The sequence below is a fragment of the Lytechinus pictus genome, chromosome 1 (genome assembly GCF_037042905.1).
Source record: "Lytechinus pictus isolate F3 Inbred chromosome 1, Lp3.0, whole genome shotgun sequence".
Taxonomy (NCBI): domain Eukaryota; kingdom Metazoa; phylum Echinodermata; class Echinoidea; order Temnopleuroida; family Toxopneustidae; genus Lytechinus; species Lytechinus pictus.
Window position 1 is genome coordinate 8,490,761 of NC_087245.1, and position 23,559 is coordinate 8,514,319.

At 38.7% G+C, this 23,559-nt stretch overlaps 3 protein-coding genes across 3 annotated transcripts in view; 1 reads left to right on the forward strand and 2 right to left on the reverse strand.

Moving 5' to 3' along the window:
* The window catches only part of LOC135153222 (uncharacterized), a 1,173,865-nt gene that overhangs the window by 75,408 nt on the left and 1,074,898 nt on the right, over positions 1–23,559 (reverse strand). The window lies entirely within an intron of this gene.
* LOC129256907 (D(2) dopamine receptor-like) lies at positions 3,009–7,803 on the forward strand. The gene is made up of 2 exons (XM_054895129.2): positions 3,009–3,351; positions 4,776–7,803. Exon 2 carries the CDS (start codon positions 4,783–4,785, stop codon positions 6,115–6,117), a length of 1,335 nt encoding a protein of 444 aa, XP_054751104.2. The 5' UTR covers positions 3,009–3,351; positions 4,776–4,782; the 3' UTR covers positions 6,118–7,803.
* On the reverse strand, positions 6,305–17,810 carry LOC129283731 (uncharacterized). Its single transcript, XM_054919381.2, has 3 exons — positions 17,440–17,810; positions 10,612–10,759; positions 6,305–9,531 (listed from the first exon to the last, which is right to left on the reverse strand). Exons 1-3 carry the CDS (start codon positions 17,625–17,627, stop codon positions 9,103–9,105), a joined length of 765 nt encoding a protein of 254 aa, XP_054775356.2. The 5' UTR covers positions 17,628–17,810; the 3' UTR covers positions 6,305–9,102.

Here is a 23,559-nt window from a genome sequence, read left to right on the forward strand (position 1 = left end):
ATATAATGCACATCCCGGTCAGTATGCAAATGGGGGAACTGATGATATCACTCACTCACTATTTCTTTTGCATTTTATTTATTTTATTCCATGAAATATTCTAATTGTCTCCTCATTGTCCTGTGAAACAAAGATTTTTTTCTCCCTGAACATGTGGAATTACCATTGTTTAACATTTTATGATTCAGTCAAGTTGGTCCTTATTGTCAAATCTGTATAAATTGAAATATTGTATAATTCAAACAATTAAAAACAAAATAAATAGTAAGTGTGGGACATCATCGATTCTCTCATTTGCATGTGACTAAATTATGCATATAACTATTTTGTGAAAAATAAGCGAAAAAAATGTCATAACTTTTTTATTTCATATCTGATTTTGATGATTTTTTTTGCATTATTCTTGTCTGATATTTCTATATTTATTAAAATCAACATTTTTCTGAGTTGGACTTGACCTTTAAATACGGTGACGCGACATTTGCTCTTGCGACAATTGCTCCGGGCTTAATTTCGTCTAAGATGTATAAGGTTGCAATAAGGGTAGCTAGTGTTAAACCCAGGGTTGAAATTAGTAATTCGATCAGTTGTGGAATTTAGAGCGGAGCAATTGTCGCCAGAGCTAATGCCATGGAACCCTTAAATACACCTATAATTGGGAAAATTTGACGTCACATTTAAATCGTCGTAAAGGTCACCCCCCCCCCCCCATCAAATATCCTGGCCCCTCCCGTGATCACTAAAAAAACTTTGTTTATAATCCTCTCGGTTGTCAGCTTCATCGACCACCATTGGTGTATTACAAAATAAACGGCGTATATAGGCATATACCCTTTCACCACCACCCCCCCCCCCCCGATCGAGGCCAAATTTTCGATTTAAATGCAAATCTGATATTCTTCCTTTATCTCCGGCCACACTCGTCCAAGATGAAGTTAGTGGGTATAGGTATAAGGTCTATTATGTCTACATCAGGGGTGCTAGCATAGGACAAGACAAAATGCTACAGATGACGTTATTGTGTTACGATGCCATGGATGAAATAAAATATACATCTCCAAAAATGTAACCCTCCTTACAACTAAGCGCATAGGCGTGTCTCGTTTATTTTACCACTCTTTTGAGTATCACTTATTTTTTAGATAATCCTTTATTCAGGCATAATATAAGGTACAAAAGAAATGAGAATTGACTCTACACTGTAAAAAATATTGGGTAACTTAAATTCTAACCAGCACGAGGGTAATTATGTGTCCTACCTTTTTGGGACAGTATTTTACCCAATGCGGGAAGCGTAATTGTCCAGTAATGTTTAAAAAAATAAGCAGCAATTACTTTAGAATGGGCAAAATTTTCTTCACACTGGATAAATAAAAATCCAAAAAAAGAAATGCCCAATGTTGATTGAACACATAATTACCCTCATGGGGCATTTTTACCAAATATTTTTAGAGTGTATAAGAGGGTATAAAAGGGGCCGAAACGTGAAAACCAACAAGGGTCCTTCGGTATATTAAAAATTTCAGCTCGCGCTTCGCGCTCACTTTGCTGCATGATCTAGTCCTTACGACATATACGAAGTACGTACCCAGTGAGTCCTGTGAAAATAAAGCTGACAAGTGCTAAAACTCTAGGATCAGCCACTTAACTCCCTCTTGCATGTCGTGGGGAACGTCAGTCATCCCGTCATCCCCCATCCGTGAATACTGACCGACACCCATTTATGAGAATTAATGTATAAAAACCCAATGCATTATATTTTATTTAGGTCGAGAAGCCTGGTATATGGCAGCTTTTGTGCATATTGAAATATATATTATATACTAATAAAGTAATAATACAAAGACATTGAAGCCATGCGCGGTCTGCGATCCTGAGGGACCTGGGAGGGGCCTCTGCATCGAATTTTCGTATGAGAGAGGGTCGTTTCATCACCCGAATCCCTGCCTGCCTCGACGAACCAAGTATCTTGCGAAATCACCGCCATGCATGCAGTGTAACAAACAAACAGACACAAATATTTCAACTCCTTTTCAAGTATTCAAATTTCATTGCAATAAAGATACAATTCTCAAATGTAATTTTTTTTCTCAGTTGAATACTAAATTTCAATACCTCCCCCCACACACACATAGTCTGCAGGCACAGACCCTGATTGAAACTCTGATCAACAAGTGTATCTCCACGCAAAGACTACGAACTTGCTGGGGCCTTCAGTACACAAGGCATGAGTATAGGCTTCACATTCAGATCCTTAACTCGAGTGAAGGGTTTGCACAGCAGACTAGCACACAAACATCATTTCCTCCACATTGGGAGCATCGGGAAGCATTAAAATTTGTTATTCTATTGGCATCCTGCCTACGTCACGCACTGGATTATACACTGTGCACACACAAGCGTAGGCCCACGGATGGGGGGCTTGGGAGACCCCCGCCCCTCGCTCAAAAAAGTTTCCACGACTGATAAAACAAGGGGAAAGGAAAATAATAGATGGAAAATAGAGTTTGACATAAAGAAAAATCATATTTTAACTGTCAATAAAATTTTCATTAGTTCCTCACTTGCGACTATTAGGAAATTCTGCCCCCTCGTTTTTTTTCTTGGGGTGGGGTATTCATTACGCCAATGATTTTGCATGTACAAAATGTACGACAAACACTTTTCTGCTACTCTTTGCATAAGAAAGACAAAAACAAATTGTTTTCGAAATTGATTTATTTCGGGCATTGACCATGTTGACCACGCGTTAAAATTTGATCTGCACCCGTTTCATAAAGAGTTACAACTGTTATAACTTTGCCATTATGGCAACTACCATGGTAACAGGGCTCAGCAGCCAATCAAAATCAAGATTACCATGGTAGTTACCATAATTGCAAAGTTACAGCAGTTACTTTATGAAACGGGCCCCGCTGATCTTGTATTTTTTAATAGACAAAGCCTTTATATTCTTTTGTTAATACTTTGAAATGAAAATAGGCCTAACTTCGTCTCGCATGGTCAGTAAGAATCAATGAGGCAGCTCATAATGTGTATAGTGACAACATTCTATTCTATTATACTAATTTCACTCTGAGCATCAGATCATTCAGCGAAGAAATCGGTGCATAGTCGTCTGAGGCACCAATAACTGTCGTCGTGCTCAAAATAATGTTGTAGGCCTATAAACGCATATTTTGCTACATATTGAGGGAGCACGCTGGAGAATAGTGCTCCGTTTGGGTATAATTTTTTCTTCAAAAATATCAGCTTGAAATTAAACGTTTCATTTGATGACGTAACATCACAATCCATAAAGAACGAGCATTTTTACAAGTCTTCAAATAACAACTTGACGTCTTAACACAGGTAATAATTCTATAGCAAATTAACCTTCTGAATTCCCGTCAATATTTAAAAAAGCATAATTTGTATGTTACGATATGATCTTATTTTATGTTACAATTAATTTTGATATATTTTAATCGCATTATGTAATCTCGATCAAAGCTATTTCAAAGCAACAACACATTCAGCTGAAAAACAGTTTATCCGTGGAGTTCTTATGGTTTACCGGCTTACTCATAACCTTGTTCATTGAATGAGTGGGCTTACTGAGCCGTCTGAGCGTAGGCCGTCTGCTGTAATATTATTTTTAATTGATTTTGATTCGTTTACATCTATCATAATTCGCATAACATAGGGGGAAAATAATTCAACAGTAGGCCTAAATGAGACATTTGACATGACCGTTCGTATAAGCGATGTCTTGGTTAGCGAGTTGAAGTATTATCATCAAACCTTCACCAATATTTCACTTAATTTTTTTTAAATAACCATCTGATTGTTATTAAGCAACTGTATTGTCAGGGTGAATAATGTGCACCAGCAAGGTACACTACATGATGTTGACTGTAATGTCGATGATTATATCAGAGAGTTTTCGCTCCAAGATGTAAGACAGATTGAAGAACATAGAATGTGTATTGTCAAATGCCCTTTATAACAATGAACAACTAAGAAGTCTTTGTCGATAATCGGTGAATCAAAGCAGCAGTTGTCGTTCTAGACTCTGGACAAATGTTATATTTGCACTTTTCGTCAACTCCGAAATTTAAATATTAGGACGCTTCAGGCTTACCAATTTTCGATTAACACCTCCCAGCTGTTCATTGTCATTTGACAGGCATTTTAATTGGTGTTGCGTCGCGAGCGAAAACTCTCTATTGATAACGGACGACGACGACGCGATGACGATAATAATGATGATGAGTTGCTTATGGGGGTCAGCCATATTTAAAATCAGTGCTCAAAACACCCTTATATGCCATATTTCAGATTCACATGTCAGGTAAAACAATAAAAAAATGTTATGTTATGATTTTTCATGGCGGCCATCTTGGGTTTCAGTCAAAATGATGGCGATCCCATGGTCAGATCGCTTGGGGCCTGCGGCTTTTTAAACTCAGCGCCCAATTAAGAACACCCCTGTATGCCAAATTTCACACTTTCTGCCAGATTCGAGCATCTGTTTTCACTTATCTTACGCACTTTATATTGATGATCGATGAAGATCTGGTGATGACCACCATTTGCATTACTTTTTACTATAGATCGAAGATAAAACTTAGATTCCGGCTAGTTAGATACAGGTACTAGTACCATGCATGGCCATATTCATATTAATATTGCTCAACGTTATATTTTTCCCCTCCTTTTTCTATTTCTTTCTTCTCTCTCTCTCTTGATCACTCAATGGACAACACCTCAAATCACGGGCTTGCTTCTAAAAGAGTGAGGATGCCTCCGGGAACCCGCCTTTTGGTCATGTTGGTGGTTGTCCTGTTGAAAGTCACAGAGTTCCTGCGTGTCGGAGCTCATCCCAACGAAACATCACAGAACAATTCAACCTCGCTTGACTTGGGACAACATACTCCGCTATCATCTGATCTTGATCCCTTTAATCAAACCGATACATCCAGCAAGGGATCTGAATATCTACCAACGACGAGCGATGCGACGCAGTTGGTCACAAATGAAGGATGGGAATGGTGGACTTACGAAATGACAACGGATCCTACTAAGGGTATGTTAACCAAATCTCAAGGAGTGTGGAATGAAGACAGTGCAGGTAGCATGGAGTTTTCGTGGTACCAAATCAATTGGTCTTGGGTAATCATCCTACAGCTAATCTCTACAGTCGTTGGCATCGTTGGTAATTTCCTGGTTATCATCGTTTTATTCAAGCGTCGCCAGCGGAGCAGATCAACGGATACCTTGATAACTGGCCTGGCATGTGCAGACTTCTTAACTTCGGTGTTCCTCGTACCTATCCCGATGCCAGCATACATTCCGAAAAACTGGATAGGTGAGATCTATTGCAGAGTTATCATCACACAAAGCTTACTTTGGGCATCCATTATGGCTTCGACATACCTGTTGATGTCTATATCTGTTGAAAGATATATCGCAGTTGTCTACCCTCTTCATTTTAAACGCTTGATCACTCGACGTCGTGTCTCAATTTTCATCGTCATCATTTGGTTCCTCTCTATCTTGTCTGGACTATTCGCTTTCATCGTTTACGGTGTAGACGCCGAAACGAACCAGTGTGCCGAGCAATATACATTCGACAACGCACAAACTATAATTGCCTACTACTGGTTCTGCCTTCGTCTAGCTCTTCCTTGTTTTACCATGCTCGTTACCCAGGTCCTCATCGCTCGTAACCTCAGTCAACAATTCCGCATCTTCAAAGACGTTAACAACGCTACAAAAATGACGAATGGAAGCCAAGCGCCATCATTTCACATCGTGGCAAGAAACCGCGTTTTGAAGCTGATGTTGATTGTTATTGTAATCTACATCGTGTGCTGGACACCAAACCAGATTGCATTTCTTGGTTACAACCTTGGATGGGTTCCGGAATCTTATTTGAACAGTACCCTTCATCGATTTCTCACCTTGCTTGGATTCTATAACTCTTGTGCTAATCCAGTCATTTACACAGCAAGGTATCCTGAATTCAGGAATGCTCTCAAAGACATTTTCACCTGCACTTCTGACAAAAACGATCCTTTGTTTGAAAAGATGTCGAAAAGCACTGCGAATACAAATTCTGACTTGGAAGTTTGACGATATAGTGTGCCGTAGATGGGAAAAGTACATTAGGGCTTTTTTAATGGCCTCCACAGCATCTACTACTTTAAGAGAGATGAGTAGGAGGATCTATGATTTATGTTTTATAAATCGTGTATTCGACAAAAGGCTTATCAAGTCTTACTTCACTATCAGTTGGAAAATGAAAACACTGAGATAATAATTGGTTTGTGACTTTTTGAGAGATGTTTAATCAAAATCTCATAAATCAAATACAATGTACAAACATTCAACAAGTCGCTAACATTCTTCATGACACTGTTTTTATGAAGAAGAATTGTGACATATATTTTTAAACATAAATGATTTGGGGAATAAGAAGTACGACAAATTCACTTTCTTAGACATTGATTAGTCATGTTTTCAATTATTTTTTTTTACATTTAATTTTATTTTAATCTGAATTTGAATGAAAAATATATCCTTTAAAATAGCAAAATGATTAGATAGGAGACAATGCAATATCTCTGATATTTTCAATTGTTTTATAATGTGATAATTGCATTTTTTTATTGATGTCTCACTGCTGTCGCCTCGAGAGAACAATTGGCAAGTTTTAAAACATTTCATTCTCTATTTCATTCCTGTTAATAAATTTGATACAATGTAAAGAAATGCAGAGCAGAAGAGGAATATCTGGCCATATTGACATTTTGTTTTGATAAACCTGACAAAAAGCATTTTTGTTATCTCTGTAATCAGGGTTTGATCATTGAAAATGTTTTGTTGCATTGGACTATTCACATTTCTCCAATGTTGTTTATCCAGAGCGACATCAATGCCTCGTGCTAACTAGTTTGCATTGACTAAAGCTAATACAATGTAATATTCGTATCTACCTAAATCATAATTAGTATTACCTTTTAGTTTCTATACGTATATCATTAAGATAAACAGCAGCAGCTATATGATATCAATATTGTAGTAGTAGAAGTAGCATTCAGTAGTAGTAACAGTAGTAGTATAGTAGTAGTAGTATAGTAGTAGTAGTAGTAGTAGTAGTAGTAGTATCAGTAGCAGCAGCAGTAGTAGTCAGGTAGTAGTAGTCACTCAGGTAGTAGTAGCAGCAACAGCAGTAGTAATAGTAAAAGTAGTAGTAGTAGTAGCAGCAGCAGCAGCAGTAGCAGTAGCAGCAGCAGCAGCAGCAGCAGTAGTAGTAGCAGTAGTAGTAGTAGTAGTAGTAGTAGTTGTAGTAGTAGTAGTAGTAGGAGTAGTAGGAGTATTAGTAGTATTAGTAGTAGTGGTAGTAGTAGTAGTAGTAGTAGTAGTAGTAGTAGTAGTAGTAGTAGTAGTATGTGGTGATGGTAGTTGTAGTCGATTTTGTGAAGATGAGCATGGACGCGCACAATTATTCTCATCTTGTAAACAATAACAATTCAATATAATTCACCGTTTAAAAAGACAACGGGAAGGTAATTTTTTTCTCCCGCTGGTAAAAAATAGTGATGATCGATGTACGTAGATGATCAACAGAGATCAAGCTCGAGATGTACACATTTTTATTGGAGTTTGGTCTCCCAAGGCATTTAAGATATCGATTAATCATATACTAATTTTTACTGTATTATCTCTATGAAAATTAAGCCATCAATGTTTTTAATTGTATGAATTGTATCGTGCTGTATTGTTTTATTCCATTAATGACATCGATGATTAATTCAAATGTTAACAAGAATATTAAGTGGGTATACTTCATTGAGTATCACTGAAACCACATTTGAACTTGACATTGGGACAGTCAGGGGCGGCGGAACGTAATTTCGTGGGGGGGGGGGCAATTAAAGCAAAAAAGCGCTTATAATATGTCGAAATGGGCATGATGTTGAAAACGGATATTTTCACCATTATAATTATTATCATCTGCGTGAACTAGTTTTGTTTTTATTTATTTTTGAAGTGATTTCTGATTGATAAGATATATTATTAGGGTTTATTTTATCCGTGAGTGAGCGTAGTGAGCGAGCGGTTTGGAAAAATTCAAATATGAAGTTGTGAAACTCGGTTTTTGGTCAATTGTGGCGTTAATTACTTAAAAGGGCATTCTTGTGAGATGTTGTGAGCGCGAATCGCGAGCTCAAAGTTTTGGACATTTCATGTAATAAGACATGAAAATTAAACATTCCGAGCATTTTTTTTAATCATGAAGGAGATGCTCGAGCGCGAGCTGAAATTTTTGATATACTGACCAGAAAGTGAATCAGATAAGGACTGCATTTAGTAACTGATTAATAGAATACATATCTCACGAATAATGCGAGCGCGAAGCGCGAGCTGAAAACTGGAAATTCTAAGCACTTTTTGTAACAAAGAACAGAATGAGTACCGTACTAAAGAATAAGTGATGAGAACGCGAAACGCGAGCCAAAATTGTCGTGATTTTCTAACCTTAAATGTATTGTTTAACTTCAATAAAAGTATTTCATTGTGATAAAAGGCACGGTTCATTTTTTAAAAAGGGCACTTTTCGTTTTGAAAAACATGCATTTTTCCCTACATAGAATAGGGGGGGGGGTAGGTTTCAAGTGCCCCTCGGCTCCGCCGCCCCTGAGGAGAGTAGTCACATTTTATATTATGGTGGTGAATGATGATGGTGATGATGATGTTGATGGTGGTGGTGGTGGTGATAAGATTACGATGATGGGCAGTTATTTTAATAAAATGCGATGATTGTGGCGATGGTTATATGATGATGGTAATGAAGACAAACATAATGACGATGACGGTGGAGGTGGCGGTGTGATGAATTAGAATTTACTTAAATTATCTTAAAGACGCCATATGTGCAAAAAATGATAGGTTTGTGAACGGAGTATTCGTCTACATTTGTTCTTTGTTTTTCTTTACTATAACAAATATAATTTATCATCTTTCAATCATTTCTTCTTTTTAATTACTTGTGAGGGAATAAAGAATATTCGCTAGTATTTTGTCTTACATCCTGTTCTTTTCTCTGACGCAATATTACACTCTGGTGAATATCCATTGTTGCCACAATGCCCGACATACATCGGGATTTCTAAAATTGTTAAAAGTATGTGGCAAATTTGGCCAGTGGGTGTCTGTTGCTTTGAGAGTGAATCCAAGCCTCCCAATCTCTAGGAACATCTTTGAGCGACTAAACCCCTCAGGTGTATGTGTTTGATCGTGATACGCAGTTTCAAGAAACTCCAATCGCATGGAATCTTTTTCGATGTCTCCTTGAGGAGCAGTTGATAGTCCTTCAAGTTCTTTAATCAATATGCTTTCGAGACAAGATACATTCCTGAGGGTCTCTTTTAAACCGTATATTTTCCATCTCTGAAACTCATTTACTTTGCTCCCTTCCTGCTTCCAAACAAGTTGACTCCATTGATTTTCATCTTGGAACGATCTAACCTGAATTTCGATTACCTTAAAAATGATGAAACGATAAGGTTAAAATTAACTTCAAACTATTCAAACAAAAATAAACAAAGGGTATACTAGCTTGTTTTCTCTACCTTTATTATAATCTTGATGATATTGTCACAGCGAAAGGCCGAATATGACATGCATTATTTAGAACCCCAAAAGTTATCACTTTTAAAATTAATAATACATATACCACTAAGAAATTCAAAACAAATACTAATTAAAGAAAAGGAAGCAAAGTTTTTGACTATTTGATTATTGGTAAACTAAAATAAGCATATCATATTTCACTTTGTTCAGAACTTTTTAGCAATATGTAGAGATATGAATTACATATATCGCACAATGTCAACATTGATTCCTTCGTAATCATATAACGTTTTAATTTATATATTTGTTTGTTTTGTTTTAAACACAATTAAAACACTCGCTGTTCTTCTGCCTGTCGGTTACAAAATCATACAATGATAATTATTGCAAGTATGATAGTACGAATACAAATCAAACTTCAATACACCTGATAAGATATTAACATATTGAAAAAAATATCAAATGTAAACCTGACAAAAAGCCAATCATAATATGAGAATAATCGGGGAGGTGGTGAATCAGTAGACGTGTACTAAAAAGATTGAGCATCTACATAAATGTTAGCCTTTTTGCATAAGTTTGCGTTAGGATTTGAATGGTATAGAGATAAATTGTCTGTGATTGGGCGAAACTTGGGAGGACAGTAAATGTCACAGTATTAAAGCGTTTTTCTTTCGAAATTTGTAAACTGGAATAACAAGGTCTACTCTCAATTTTACAGATTATACATTTACTATTATTATGTTTGATCTGAATATGCAACCCCTACACACACACACACATATATATATATATATGTGAGCTTTATTGTATCCCTGAAGAAGACGTATATTTAACGTCGAAAATTTGGAATTCAAAATAAACTGTTGGAACTAAGTACAATGCATTACCACTTTGCCTCATTAATATCATCTATGTCCAACACGCGGAATGTAATATCGTTATATATATACATATATATATATATATATTAAGAAATAAAAATTGTACCTCGGGATCTGGCTTTCGCAGCAATTGTCGAAGGGCATCACACATCTGTTCTATTTGGTAAAATTCTGCTTCTAAGAGAAGCATATGAAGTTGTTTAAAATCTTCTGGAATACCCAGCGTTCGATTCCTTAAGAAGTTTAGAACGTACCTGTAAACATATGAGAATCATCAGTTCATAGTTCCACTCTGCGCATGATCAGAAGATTCTGCGCATGATCAGAGGAAGGTCATTTGTACTAAAGTGATATGGTGGTTTAAAATTTAATGAGATAAGCACCATCTTTGATGTCTTGATTATTCATATATTATTTTGAATTGTGTTCTTCATTTACATCCACAAAAAACAATGCGTCCACGAACGACTGGTTGTTCACAGTTTGCCAAGTACATTGTACAACATGCTATAATATGCATTCAAAGTATAGAAATGCAACAAATACCTTAATAGAGTGTTCAATGCAGTGGCGTAACAGGCGGGGGGCAGGGGGGGCAAGCTGCCCCCCCTGGCGGATTTTACCGGGAAAATTAAAAAAAAACGGGAAAAAGAAAAAAAGGAGGGAGAAAGAAAGGGAAAGGGGAGGAAAGGGAAAAGGGAAAGGAGGAAAAGGAAAGGGAAAAGTGAAAAGAAAAAGATTTTTTTACTGGAAAAGGAAAAAAAGCGGAAAAGGGAACGAAAGAAGAACATTTGAGAAAGAAAAATAATTCTAAAATAGGCCTATGTAATGCAATAGCATGATGGGAAATAAATTAAAAGATGACAAAATGGCAAACAATAGCGGGAAACGAAGGTAGAATGGAATAAGTCAAAAGCTGAATTAGAAAACAAAGAAAAGCGACAAGAAAAAAAATAATAACACGACCGGGCTGCCGAGGATTGAAAATAAAGAGCGGGAAGAAAAATGGAGTGCATACAACATTGTGCTATAAGATTGCTAAATTTTATGCAAATAAGCTAACGGGGATTTGCCCCGGACCCCACGAAGTAGGGGCTCTTCATCTATAACCATCAAATGGCTCTATAACGCCCCCGTTTAATCACGTTCAATCACTAGCGTACAGGCAGGGGGGGGGGGTCTTGGTTCCACACCTAAGAGGAAATAGAAGAAATTATATGCTCTCTCAAATATATTTGGTTCATTACGTAACTGGGTTGAATAAATGTGTTGTGTAAAAGCTATATATTCTGTAGGCCTATATACCCGCGATTTGATTGAAATAGCGGCAATCTGCGAGGTTTAAATGGCTTTGATATCAAGAAGTTCTGGGGGCTCCGCCCCGGACCCCAAACACACAGCACTGCCGTATATGAGAATGGAAGGGCTGGGCCATGGGCCCCCAAAAGTTCTACAAACAAGAACAAAAAAGGAGGAAAGAAAAGCAAAGGAAAAGTGTAGGATATCATTTTATTTAGTGAATATAATTTCAAAAATATCTCAAAATTAGATTCTCATGAAAAGGTGATTTTTTTCTAGCTCGCTTCGCAAGCTCGGGGCTTATATTAAGCAGCTTTTTAGCACATGTGTCATACTGCGCCCCTCGTTTTTTTTTACTCTTCACTCTACTGCCACAAAGAATCCTGCTCACAGTGGCGTACAGACCACAAAAAAAGGAATGGAAAGAGAAAAGAGTGAAATTAATTATTTTCTGGATATCATGTCAAAATCTATCACAAATTTGGATTTTGTATAAAAAAGGTCAAAATTTTTGCTCGCTCGCTTCGCTCGCTCGCAACTTTTTTTATTCAAGATAAATTCTGCCCGATACGCAATATCTGGCCCTCTCAAAATAGTCGCCTCATTACACCATTACGCCTATTCATACCTAGCCTCTTGTCGAGGCCCTGGCGGCTGCTTCCCGAGCGAAGCGAGGGATTCCCTAATTCGCAAAGCGAATTAGGCCTGGCGCGATCCTGTCTCGCGGCGCTCTGCTTCGCTCTCTCCCTTGCTTTGCCATGTTCGCTCGGAAAGCAGCCGACAGGGCCTCGACAAGAGGCTAGTTCATACCATGATATGACCGGGAAATTTTTGGCTCTTGCCCCCCCTGGCCACCGACCCCTGTTACGCCGCTGGTTCAATGGTGTGCTTGCTTTGAAATCTGCCTATATCAATGAAAGAAATGAAAGGTCATTTGACCAAAATTGTCCATGAAGTAACTACGAACTGGTCTATTATTGACTGTCTTGTGAATATTTTGTTACTGTTAAAGTCTTTGGCAACGTTAAAGGGAGTCAATGTTCCTTTGTGAAATGCATGAACTTTTTATACCCCGGTTTACAAGATACCCGAGGGGGGGTGTATATATATATCTATATATATATATTGTAAAGAAATGGATGAAGAGAACAAAGGTAGGCGTAGCTTAAATCAAGGTTCCCCAGAGCTATCTACCCTTTGGTAAAATTGGTGATGCCGAAAAAATGTCTCTGCCGGGAATCGAACCCGGGCCCCCAGCTTTGAACGCCGGTGCCTTAACCACTAGACCACAGAGACGGGTTAGTGGCTAGGGCGACCCCGATCCGATTGACCGTCAGATAGACAGATTTTCGACACCACACCAAGTATAATTTCCTTTGTCGGGTGAAGGTGGGTTTTGAACAATGACAAGCCGCCATGCTCTGGGGAACCTTGATTTAAGCTACGCCTACCTTTGTTCTCTTCATCCATTTCTTTACAATATTTAAATAAAAAAGAGTTGCCAAAAGCTGTTGTACATGTATAACTTTACACATTTGTATATATATATATATATATATATATAGTTGCTGATGAACCCTCAGGGGGAAACAGTCTGTACAACTAAAATCTAAGCAACTCGCTCCACCCTATTACTATACTACATGAAGCTCCTATATGTACATGTAGTTGAGCACTTTTCAGTAACTGCAGTTTCGTATAGTCATTATATAAATAAATATATATATATATATATATATATATATATATATATATATATATATATATATATATATATACAGTTGGGGCCAGAAGTTTACATACACCTGGTGAAAAAAATATTTATATCATTTTTTCATAATTTTTTGTCACTCAAACAATTTTATTGCTAATTAGATCAGAAGAATTGTCCAAATACTTTATGCCCATTGTGTATATTTCATATAAAATACTCAGATAAATATAACATGGTTTGTAATATCTATATTTCTGAAAAATCAATCGGTCAAAAGTTTACATACAGTTCACTGTTGTAGTTGTAAAATGCTTTTAAAAAGAGGTGCCATGGCTTTCAGGTGGACTTGGTTTCCTTTTAATGACTTGAGGAACGTGATAATGCTATAATGTCATTTGAATAATGACTGCAGCATTATGCATACCTTTTCCTGGGACCTTTGAAGCATGATTCACATTCCATCCTTGCCATGCAAAGCTAGAATTTGACCCGATGAATAGGTTTTTGTCTTTTGAATAGACTAAGGGTAAAGAATGTTGACCAGAAGTTCCTGCAGTGATTCAGTTTTGGTATCTATAAATGCTTCCACCAATACCGTACGTGTTGATCAGTACTGCAACATTAGCACCAAGGGGAAGTCAAAGCAATATACCGAAGACCTTAGGCAACGTGTTGTTGATTTACACAAGTCCGGTTCCTCTTTAGAAGTCATATCAAAGACTCTAATCATACCTCGTGCTTCTGTGCAAACCATAATACGCAAGCATAACACTTTCGGGACAGTGCAGACTCTACCAAGATCAGGGAGAAATCGAAAACTGAACCTAGACAGCAGTACGCAGACTTGTCCGTACAGTTTAGCTTAACCCACGGATGACAAAAAAGAGATTTGCCAGGATCTGGAGGCTTCAGGAAGCAAGGTATCCCCCTCTACCATCAAGTGGGTCCTCCATGATCATGGACTGAGAGGCTGCAGAGCGAGAAAGAAGCCTCTACTCCAGGACCGACACCGTAAAGCCAGAATGAAGTATGCTAATGAAAACTTCTGGCAAAACGTACTTTGGTCAGATGAAACCAAGATTGAGCTCTTTTGGGCATAACGACCAACGGTATGTGTGGCGTAAACAAGGAGAAGCTTTCAATCCCAACAATACAGTGCCGACTGTAAAACATGGCGGTGGCAGCAGTGTTGTGGGGATGCTTTGCAGCAAGTGGTACTGGTTCACTCCAGAAGATTGACGGCACCATGAAGAAAGAGGACTACCTGAAAATTCTTCAGCTAAATCTGAAAACGTCCGCTAAGAACCTCAATCTTAGTAAGAATTTGGTCTTCCAACATGACAATGACCCGAAGCAGTCATCAAAAGTTGTATCGGAGTGGCTGAAGAAGACCAAAGTGAGCCGGTGATGGAGTGGCCGTCACAGAGTCCAGACCTGAACCCTATTGAGAACCTATGGACAAAGGCTTCAGGAAGCAAGGTATCCCCCTCTACCATCAAGTGGGTCCTCCATGATCATGGACTGAGAGGCTGCAGAGCGAGGAAGAAGCCTCTACTCCAGGACCGACACCGTAAAGCCAGAATGAAGTATGCTAATGAAAACTTCTGGCAAAACGTACTTTGGTCAGATGAAACCAAGATTGAGCTCTTTTGGGCATAACGACCAACGGTATGTGTGGCGTAAACAAGGAGAAGCTTTCAATCCCAACAATACAGTGCCGACTGTAAAACATGGCGGTGGCAGCAGTGTTGTGGGGATGCTTTGCAGCAAGTGGTACTGGTTCACTCCAGAAGATTGACGGCACCATGAAGAAAGAGGACTACCTGAAAATTCTTCAGCTAAATCTGAAAACGTCCGCTAAGAACCTCAATCTTAGTAAGAATTTGGTCTTCCAACATGACAATGACCCGAAGCAGTCATCAAAAGTTGTATCGGAGTGGCTGAAGAAGACCAAAGTGAGCCGGTGATGGAGTGGCCGTCACAGAGTCCAGACCTGAACCCTATTGAGAACCTATGGACAAAGGCTTCAGGAAGCAAGGTATCCCCCTCTACCATCAAGTGGGTCCTCCATGATCATGGACTGAGAGGCTGCAGAGCGAGGAAGAAGCCTCTACTCCAGGACCGACACCGTAAAGCCAGAATGAAGTATGCTAATGAAAACTTCTGGCAAAACGTACTTTGGTCAGATGAAACCAAGATTGAGCTCTTTTGGGCATAACGACCAACGGTATGTGTGGCGTAAACAAGGAGAAGCTTTCAATCCCAACAATACAGTGCCGACTGTAAAACATGGCGGTGGCAGCAGTGTTGTGGGGATGCTTTGCAGCAAGTGGTACTGGTTCACTCCAGAAGATTGACGGCACCATGAAGAAAGAGGACTACCTGAAAATTCTTCAGCTAAATCTGAAAACGTCCGCTAAGAACCTCAATCTTAGTAAGAATTTGGTCTTCCAACATGACAATGACCCGAAGCAGTCATCAAAAGTTGTATCGGAGTGGCTGAAGAAGACCAAAGTGAGCCGGTGATGGAGTGGCCGTCACAGAGTCCAGACCTGAACCCTATTGAGAACCTAAGTAGACATTTTTTCGGCATCACCAATTTTTCCAAAGGGTAGATAGCTCTGGGGAACTTTGATTTAAGCTACGCCTACCTTTGTTCTCTTCATCCATTTCTTTACAATATTTAAATAAAAAAGAGTTGCCAAAAGCTGTTGTACATGTATAACTTTACACATTTGTATTTCTTCTCCCATACGTGTACTGTATCGAAGCAATAGCTTTGATCCAGCTGAGGCATGGCGGCTTGTCATTGTTCAAAACCCATCTTCACCCGACAAAGGAAATTATAATTGGCATGGTGTCGAAAATCTGCCTATCTGACGGTCAATCGGATCGGGGTCGCCCTAGCCACTAACCCGTCTCTGTGGTCTAGTGGTTAAGGCACCGGCGTTCAAAGCTGGGGGCCCGGGTTCGATTCCCGGCAGAGACATTTTTTCGGCATCACCAATTTTTCCAAAGGGTAGATAGCTCTGGGAGTCTGGGGAACTTTGATTTAAGCTACGCCTACCTTTGTTTCGATCTTCATCCATTTCTTTACAATATTTAAATAAAAAAGAGTTGCCAAAAGCTGTTGTACATGTATAACTTTACACATTTTTATTTCTTCTCCCATACGTGTACTGTATCGAAGCAATAGCTTTGATCCAGCTGAGGCATGGCGGCTTGTCATTGTTCAAAACCCACCTTCACCCGACAAAGGAAATTATAATTGGCATGGTGTCGAAAATCTGCCTATCTGACGGTCAATCGGATCGGGGTCGCCCTAGCCACTAACCCGTCTCTGTGGTCTAGTGGTTAAGGCACCGGCGTTCAAAGCTGGGGGCCCGGGTTCGATTCCCGGCAGAGACATTTTTTCGGCATCACCAATTTTTCCAAAGGGTAGATAGCTCTGGGGAACTTTGATTTAAGCTACGCCTACCTTTGTTCTCTTCATCCATTTCTTTACAATATATATATATATATATATATATATATATATATATATATATATATATATTGAGAACCTATGGACAAAACTAAAAAAGTGTAAAGGAAACCAAGGATTGTGACTCAATAAAAATTGTATGCCATCTGCCAAGAGGAGTGGTAAAAAATCACAGGGGAGGTCTGCAAGAAGCTAGTATCCAGTATCAAGTATATATATATATATGTGTGTGTAAAGTTATACATGTACAACAGCATTGGCAACTCATTTTATTTAAATATTGTAAAGAAATGGATGAAGAGAATGTTCTCTTCATCCATTTCTTTACAATATATATATATATATATATATATATATATATATATATACATGTATATATATATATATAGGGGACCCCCACCCCCGTCCCCTACTGTGCCCGTTTCCTATACACCTACCTGAAAAGTTCACCATCCCTGTCGATAAAATAATGACCTTTGACATGGTCTCGTTTGGCCTCAATTCGGCCACTAAACATCCCTCCCAGCATCGAATCTGTAAATGATGTCAATGTTAACACGGTGGTCGTGTACTCCACCCCTCCAACGCTGAGTGTAACGTAGTCTCCGGGTTCGAAATTAGTCATTTCTCCAGGTTCATAAATGCATGTAGACCTATACTTTAACCTGATCGCTTTAGTTTAAAGCCCGGCCCGGGCTGAAAAGGCGCTCTATATTATGTTTATTACAAGGTTTTTTGTTTCTCAATGCGCTGATCAGGAAAAATTCCATCACCATGTGAATAGTACACCTATATCCTACCACGAGGTGTATATAAATATAATCAAGGATAGACTTTGGACCCAACATGTAGTACTAAACGCTTCAAACCCCATTATATCGAGAGTATAGGCGTCCCGGGTATATAGGCGTATATAGTTTTCAAATAACGTGCATCTTTCGTTTTTGTAGTTCGTTCATTATTAGTTTCGGTCAGCGGCGTAACTACGGGGGGGGGGGGGGCATTGGGGGGCACGTCCCCCCCCCCCCTCCCCATCGGCTGGCAAAAAACGGAGAAAATTGAGAAAAATAGGGAGAAAGGAAGATATAAAGCGTAGTGGGAAAGAAGAAATCGCTGTGCATTATAATGTTATATTATTATGTTATGTTATATTACATAAGAAATATTTCTTTCATAACTTTATGAAAATAATTTGCTCAGAACCTATGTGTTCATCATTTCTGGTGCTCGCATTGTCTGTTTAACGAGATCCGGTTGTACTAAAACATCCTGTTTTCAAGTCAATATACACCAAATATATTTCCTCGCACTTCGAGTTATATACTATATGCCTCTTTTTCATGACTACTTAAAGTGATTGTCCCATTTTAAGGTCTGCATTTCCTGTCCGTGCTTACTCTCGAATTAGTGGGTTGGTGAGATATGTCTGCTCTTCATGAATTCCTAAAATCAGGCCTTATATTACAAGTTCACCCCAACAAAAAGTTGATTTGAATAAAACGAGAAAAATCCAACAAGCATAATATTAATACATAAAGCTATGTATACTCTGTAAATATTATATTCGACAGTTAAAACTGTCTGTATCGCCATTTTATTTAGAAAATATGGGTGGAATCAGAAGGCTTGAGACAAATTTGTAACCATTATAAAGGTAATGAAGTCATTTTGATAACAAAACATAGGCCTATGTGTTTTCGAGGATTTCCTTTCTATATATATCGAAAGGTATGTTCAGATTAAAACATATTGCAGAAAAGGATATAGTGAATTGCAGATGCACATTTCAAAAGCAAAGGTCTCAATTTATGGAATATTATACAGATAAAACATCTATTTGAAAAAATTCCACCCGTTTGGAAAAGGCAAATGCATTTCAAAGAATAAAATAAAAGGGAAATAGATGTGGAAGAAATGTTTTTCATTGTTTCGGACAAAATGTTCCATGTAAGTGAACTCGTCTCAAAAAGATTATATAGAACTATTCTCAATTCCAAGTCACGCCTATAGTTAACAATAAGTCACGCCTGTAGTTAACTGGTTAAAAATTTTGTTTAGTTTTTCTGTTAGAGATATTGAAAACATTTTTCTGAGGCCAAGAAAATGTACTTCGAATAGTAAGCTGAGGGAATTTCAATTCAAATTGTTACACGGGATTATTTACATGAATCGGGATTTATTTCGTTTTGGCATGGTTTTCACGGATCTATACTAATTTTGTAAAAAAAAAGAGAAACATACCGTCACTTATTTTACGATTGTGTACATAGTCGTGGAGGGCATGTAATGACGCTCTTAACTTACCCTGTTTTAAGGAACTGGACAGGAAAGGAATACTTTTGGTTCACCTTTGGGTGATATAGGGAAGACGTATTTATTAAATCACGTAATTCTGTTTGTTAAATATATATTCATTTCAATCCCAAAGAAAAATATACCTCCTTATATAGTCAAGAAGTCCAAGAAGTCAAATAAATTTTAGTAAGAAATCAAATTGAGGAAAAAATGATAGCACTGGATCTTTACATCTCAAAAAGTAGGAAGATTTTGATTCCGAATGAAGGGCAGATTTTTTAAATTTCTTTTCTCTTCTTCTCTCTCCCCTCCATAAGTTGTATATGCTTAGGGAAGAGGGGAATATAGGTTTCTGTTGTGTCATTTGTTTTTTGCAGATTCTATATTTTTTTCCTTCTTCTTCTGCAAGTTCCTTATGCACTTTGCGGGGGCTTGCCTGGGTCATGAGGCCGGTATATAGGGAGGGGGGCGTACTGATGGGGTCGGGGAATGGGGAGGGCGGGGCGGGATGGGAGGGGACCTGGGCCCGTATTCCATAAACGAGATAATAAGCATGATTAAGTCAACAATCTAAGCATTTTGTCTTAATTATTTTCTGTCTACGACAAATTTCTTAGCCAAAACGCGTATTCCATATAGAATCGGCTAAGAATTTTGTTTTAGAATTTGGCTAAGAGTTTTTGCGCGACTAAGACAGATATAGGATGAATGGCTAAGCAACGTACTTTTCTTAAAACTGCATAGTCTGTATTCCATATGTATCTCGTATCTTACTAAAACTTGGCAATTCGATCATTTTGGCGACCCCGGTCGAACATGAATTTGGCGCCCCGGGTCGAATATAAAGTTGGTGCCCAAATCGAACATCAACCCCCCCCCCCCGGTCGAACATCAATTCGGCTCCCCTATAGGTCGAACATCAAAACATCAATTCGGCGCCCCCTGGCCTAACATCGATTCGGCGCCTTCTAAGTTGAACATCAATTCGGCGCCCCTATGTCGAACATTCTATTCGGCGCCCCCTTGGTCGAACATCAATTCGGCGCCCCCCTCCTATATGTCAATATTTTCAGCCGCATTTAATTATTTTGGACAGGACATGTATTTCACTATAACCAGGCAATTCGAGCATTCTGGCGCCTCCGATCGAACATGAATTTGGCGTCCCGGTCGCTAACTTGAAATTGGCGCCCCAAAGATCGAACATCAATTCGGCGCCCCCGATGTTGAACATCAATCGATTCGGCGCCCCCTAGTTCGATCATCAATTCGGTGCCCCCTATTTTGAACATCAGTTCGGCGCCCCTAGGTCGAACATAAATTCGGAGCCCCTAGGTCGAACATCAATTCGGAGCCCCAGAGTTCGAACACTAATTCGGAGCCCCTATAGGTCGAACATCAATTCGGCGCCTCCCGAGGTTGAACATCAAATTCGCCAGGATTTTATTTTGGAGGGGGCGGTCAATTCACGCGAAGTGCGCTCCCTTGGGGGTGGGTGCAGGGAGAGGGAGTTCCCCCCCCCCGCGCGAAGCGCGAAGCATTCGTTGTTTCATGAATTAAAATGAAAAGGAGCTGTCTTTCTCTAGTACCTATATCAGCTCCAATTCACTTGAATTTATTGTGATTTTGAACCTTGTTTCCGAAAGTGATCGTGAACGCACAAAAAAGGACAAAATGGAGGAAATCAAAATAATAATTACCCCGCGCGAAGCGTGGAACCTAAAGTGCCTTATCATTTTTTTTAAATAAAAGGGCCCGGGGAAAAGGGTATTCTATAAGTAATATTAAATGCTTTCCATATAAAGATCAGATTTGATTACAAACAATTTAGCGACAGTGCATACTGATATTTAACTCGCAAAACAGAGGAGAAGAATAATATATATATATATATATTTATATATATTATACATATATATATATATATATATATATATATATATATATATATATATATATACCGGGAGGAAGATATTCCTCCCAGCGTAGAGCAATTAAACTCTGAAATTTCAAAGGGCGGACGTTTCATCAAAATAATACAGATATCTCTAATACTCCAATCGGCTCTAATTCAATTGATTTTCTAAGATTGCTGAACCTCATCACAAGGAAATTAGAGCGCAAAATGTTGAAACTTCTGTGCTAGCTTTATTGAAATTACATATAAAAAAGGATCGTGTATACCGGTAATTTCTTTGACTCATCCTGAAGCGTCATTCAAAATTTCAAACTGAGGGCGCAAAACAAGACAGGAGACTAGTGCGCAGGGAAATGACAGTTTCAGAGAATCTGATAAAAAAATATTTTTTTTTTAATACGTCACGAATTTTACACCTTCCTCATTTTAATTGAGGAATCTGTTTGCCCCACCCCCCAAAAAAAAATTGGTTGTTCAGTAATAAATGAGCTGACATGCAAGAGGGAAAATTTGCCTATTTTGGGGTAACGGCGGAAATTGATATAAAGATTTTACCCGCCCGGGGCCGGCCCGACCAGAAGTGCGGAAATGTTGCGTGACATGATCAATTAAAAAAAAAGATAACTTCATATACCGTAAGGGCACTAGTATTCAACCCGTTTGGAGAGTTTCCTCAAATATATAGATATATAGAATTTACCTGAATTTCAGACCCGTCTTATTTCCAAGAGCAAATGCTGGTTATTTTTTTTCCGTTATTTTTTTCTTCAACCAGTTGACTGTGTGCGCGGGCGATCGAATTATACGGCGACGGATTTTGGTACTAGTATTCAACCCGTCGGCACTAGTATTCAACCTAGCGATGAAAGATGGCCCTATCTTTCAATCTGCCCGATTCAGTGCAAAAGGCCATCGCCGCATAATTCGATCCTCCGCGCATACAGTCGACAGATTGACAAAGAAAATATCGACAACAGATTACCCTGGAAAAAACAAAGGTGTGAAATTAAGATAAATTCCCTATTTCTAAATATTTTGGGGAATATGTCAAAATCTGTGAATTATGCCGGGTTGAATACTAGTACCCATACGGTACTTCGGCCTAACCTTACTCTAATTCCATGTCCTAATGTATGCCTACATTTGAACTTTAACTGGCAAGAAACACACTAGTCCTATAGCCGAGGTGGAAAAACAAGGTTAGAATTCCATAGAGAAAGGGTGAGGGAAACAAAGGAGAACTGCAATATTGTCGTTTAACCGTAAAAGTAAAATCTATATAGGCGATAATAGGCCTATATAAATTTAGAGCGAGGGTGAAGTAGTTTTGTTTTTCGCTTTTCCTTTTCTCCTCTCCTTTTTTCCTTTCATGTCTTTTGGGGACGTCTCACTAAGATTGGAAGGCGTCATGATATCACCTGCTACGTACTGCAATATCAAGGATGAGACTGTAACAGTACCCTCTATGCGGACGAAAGGAAAAGGTTCATCGCCAACCTTCCTCCCTATATATCTCCAACATGATCTTGCCATAACTCCTGCGTCACAAGTCGCAGCAGCTATTACTAATGTTGTACTTCTTGGATTGGACACTCATGCAACTAGTATACATGTTGCTTCAACTCCCGGCCCAACTTCATTACTATTCTTTTCATTTCTTGCATGAGCTTCATGTCAAGTGTTCTTTGTTGGTAAACAACAACTAGCATGACTAGACAGTCTTGTGATATTCCACCCTCCTCCTGAGCCTTGCTCTTTTGTCTCTATACATTTTTATCAAATCGCTTTTTCTGCGTATCCACTGGATCCCGCAGTTCTCCAGGACTGGAGGAAATCAACAGAAGAAGAAGATCAATTAATTCGGCGCCCCATGTTAATAAAACCCGTAATTCCGCGCCCCCATGCATGTCGAACATTAATTCGGCGCCCCTATGTCCGTCAATTTGGGCCCCCCTAGGTCGAACATCAATATTTCGGCGCCCCCCCCTTCCTCTTCTTTTTTCCTTCTCTCTTCCCCGTTTTTTCTCTTTTCCTCTGTAGTGACTTGACTATATCTTTTTATATATCTACATCTATATATTCTTTCCTTGTATATATTTTCATTTATATTTCAACATTCTGTATATGTATATAAATTCTTTCTTTTATTTCCAATTTCATATATTCTCACTTGTTCACGCCATGTGTATGTACTACAATACTGTACATTCACAGAGCAAGCCAACTCATTTTCTGTCCAAATCTACTTGGCAAACACATTCTTATATTGAGAAACAACCTTTCTTTTGTTCCTAGACTTGGAGCAAACATCCTTTCATTGTTCCTTGTTTATTGCAATGAACTT

Bases quoted from the DNA above. Each gene is read 5' to 3' on its own strand.
- LOC129256907 (XM_054895129.2), top strand. From the start codon at position 4,783: ATGCCTCCGGGAACCCGCCTTTTGGTCATGTTGGTGGTTGTCCTGTTG.
- LOC129283731 (XM_054919381.2), bottom strand. From the start codon at position 17,627: ATGACTAATTTCGAACCCGGAGACTACGTTACACTCAGCGTTGGAGGG. The intron at 10,760-17,439 runs GTAGGTGTATAG...ATATGTTTACAG, and splicing joins AGGGATGGTGAACTTTTCAG to GTACGTTCTAAACTTCTTAA. The intron at 9,532-10,611 runs GTACAATTTTTA...ATCATTTTTAAG, and splicing joins TGCGAAAGCCAGATCCCGAG to GTAATCGAAATTCAGGTTAG.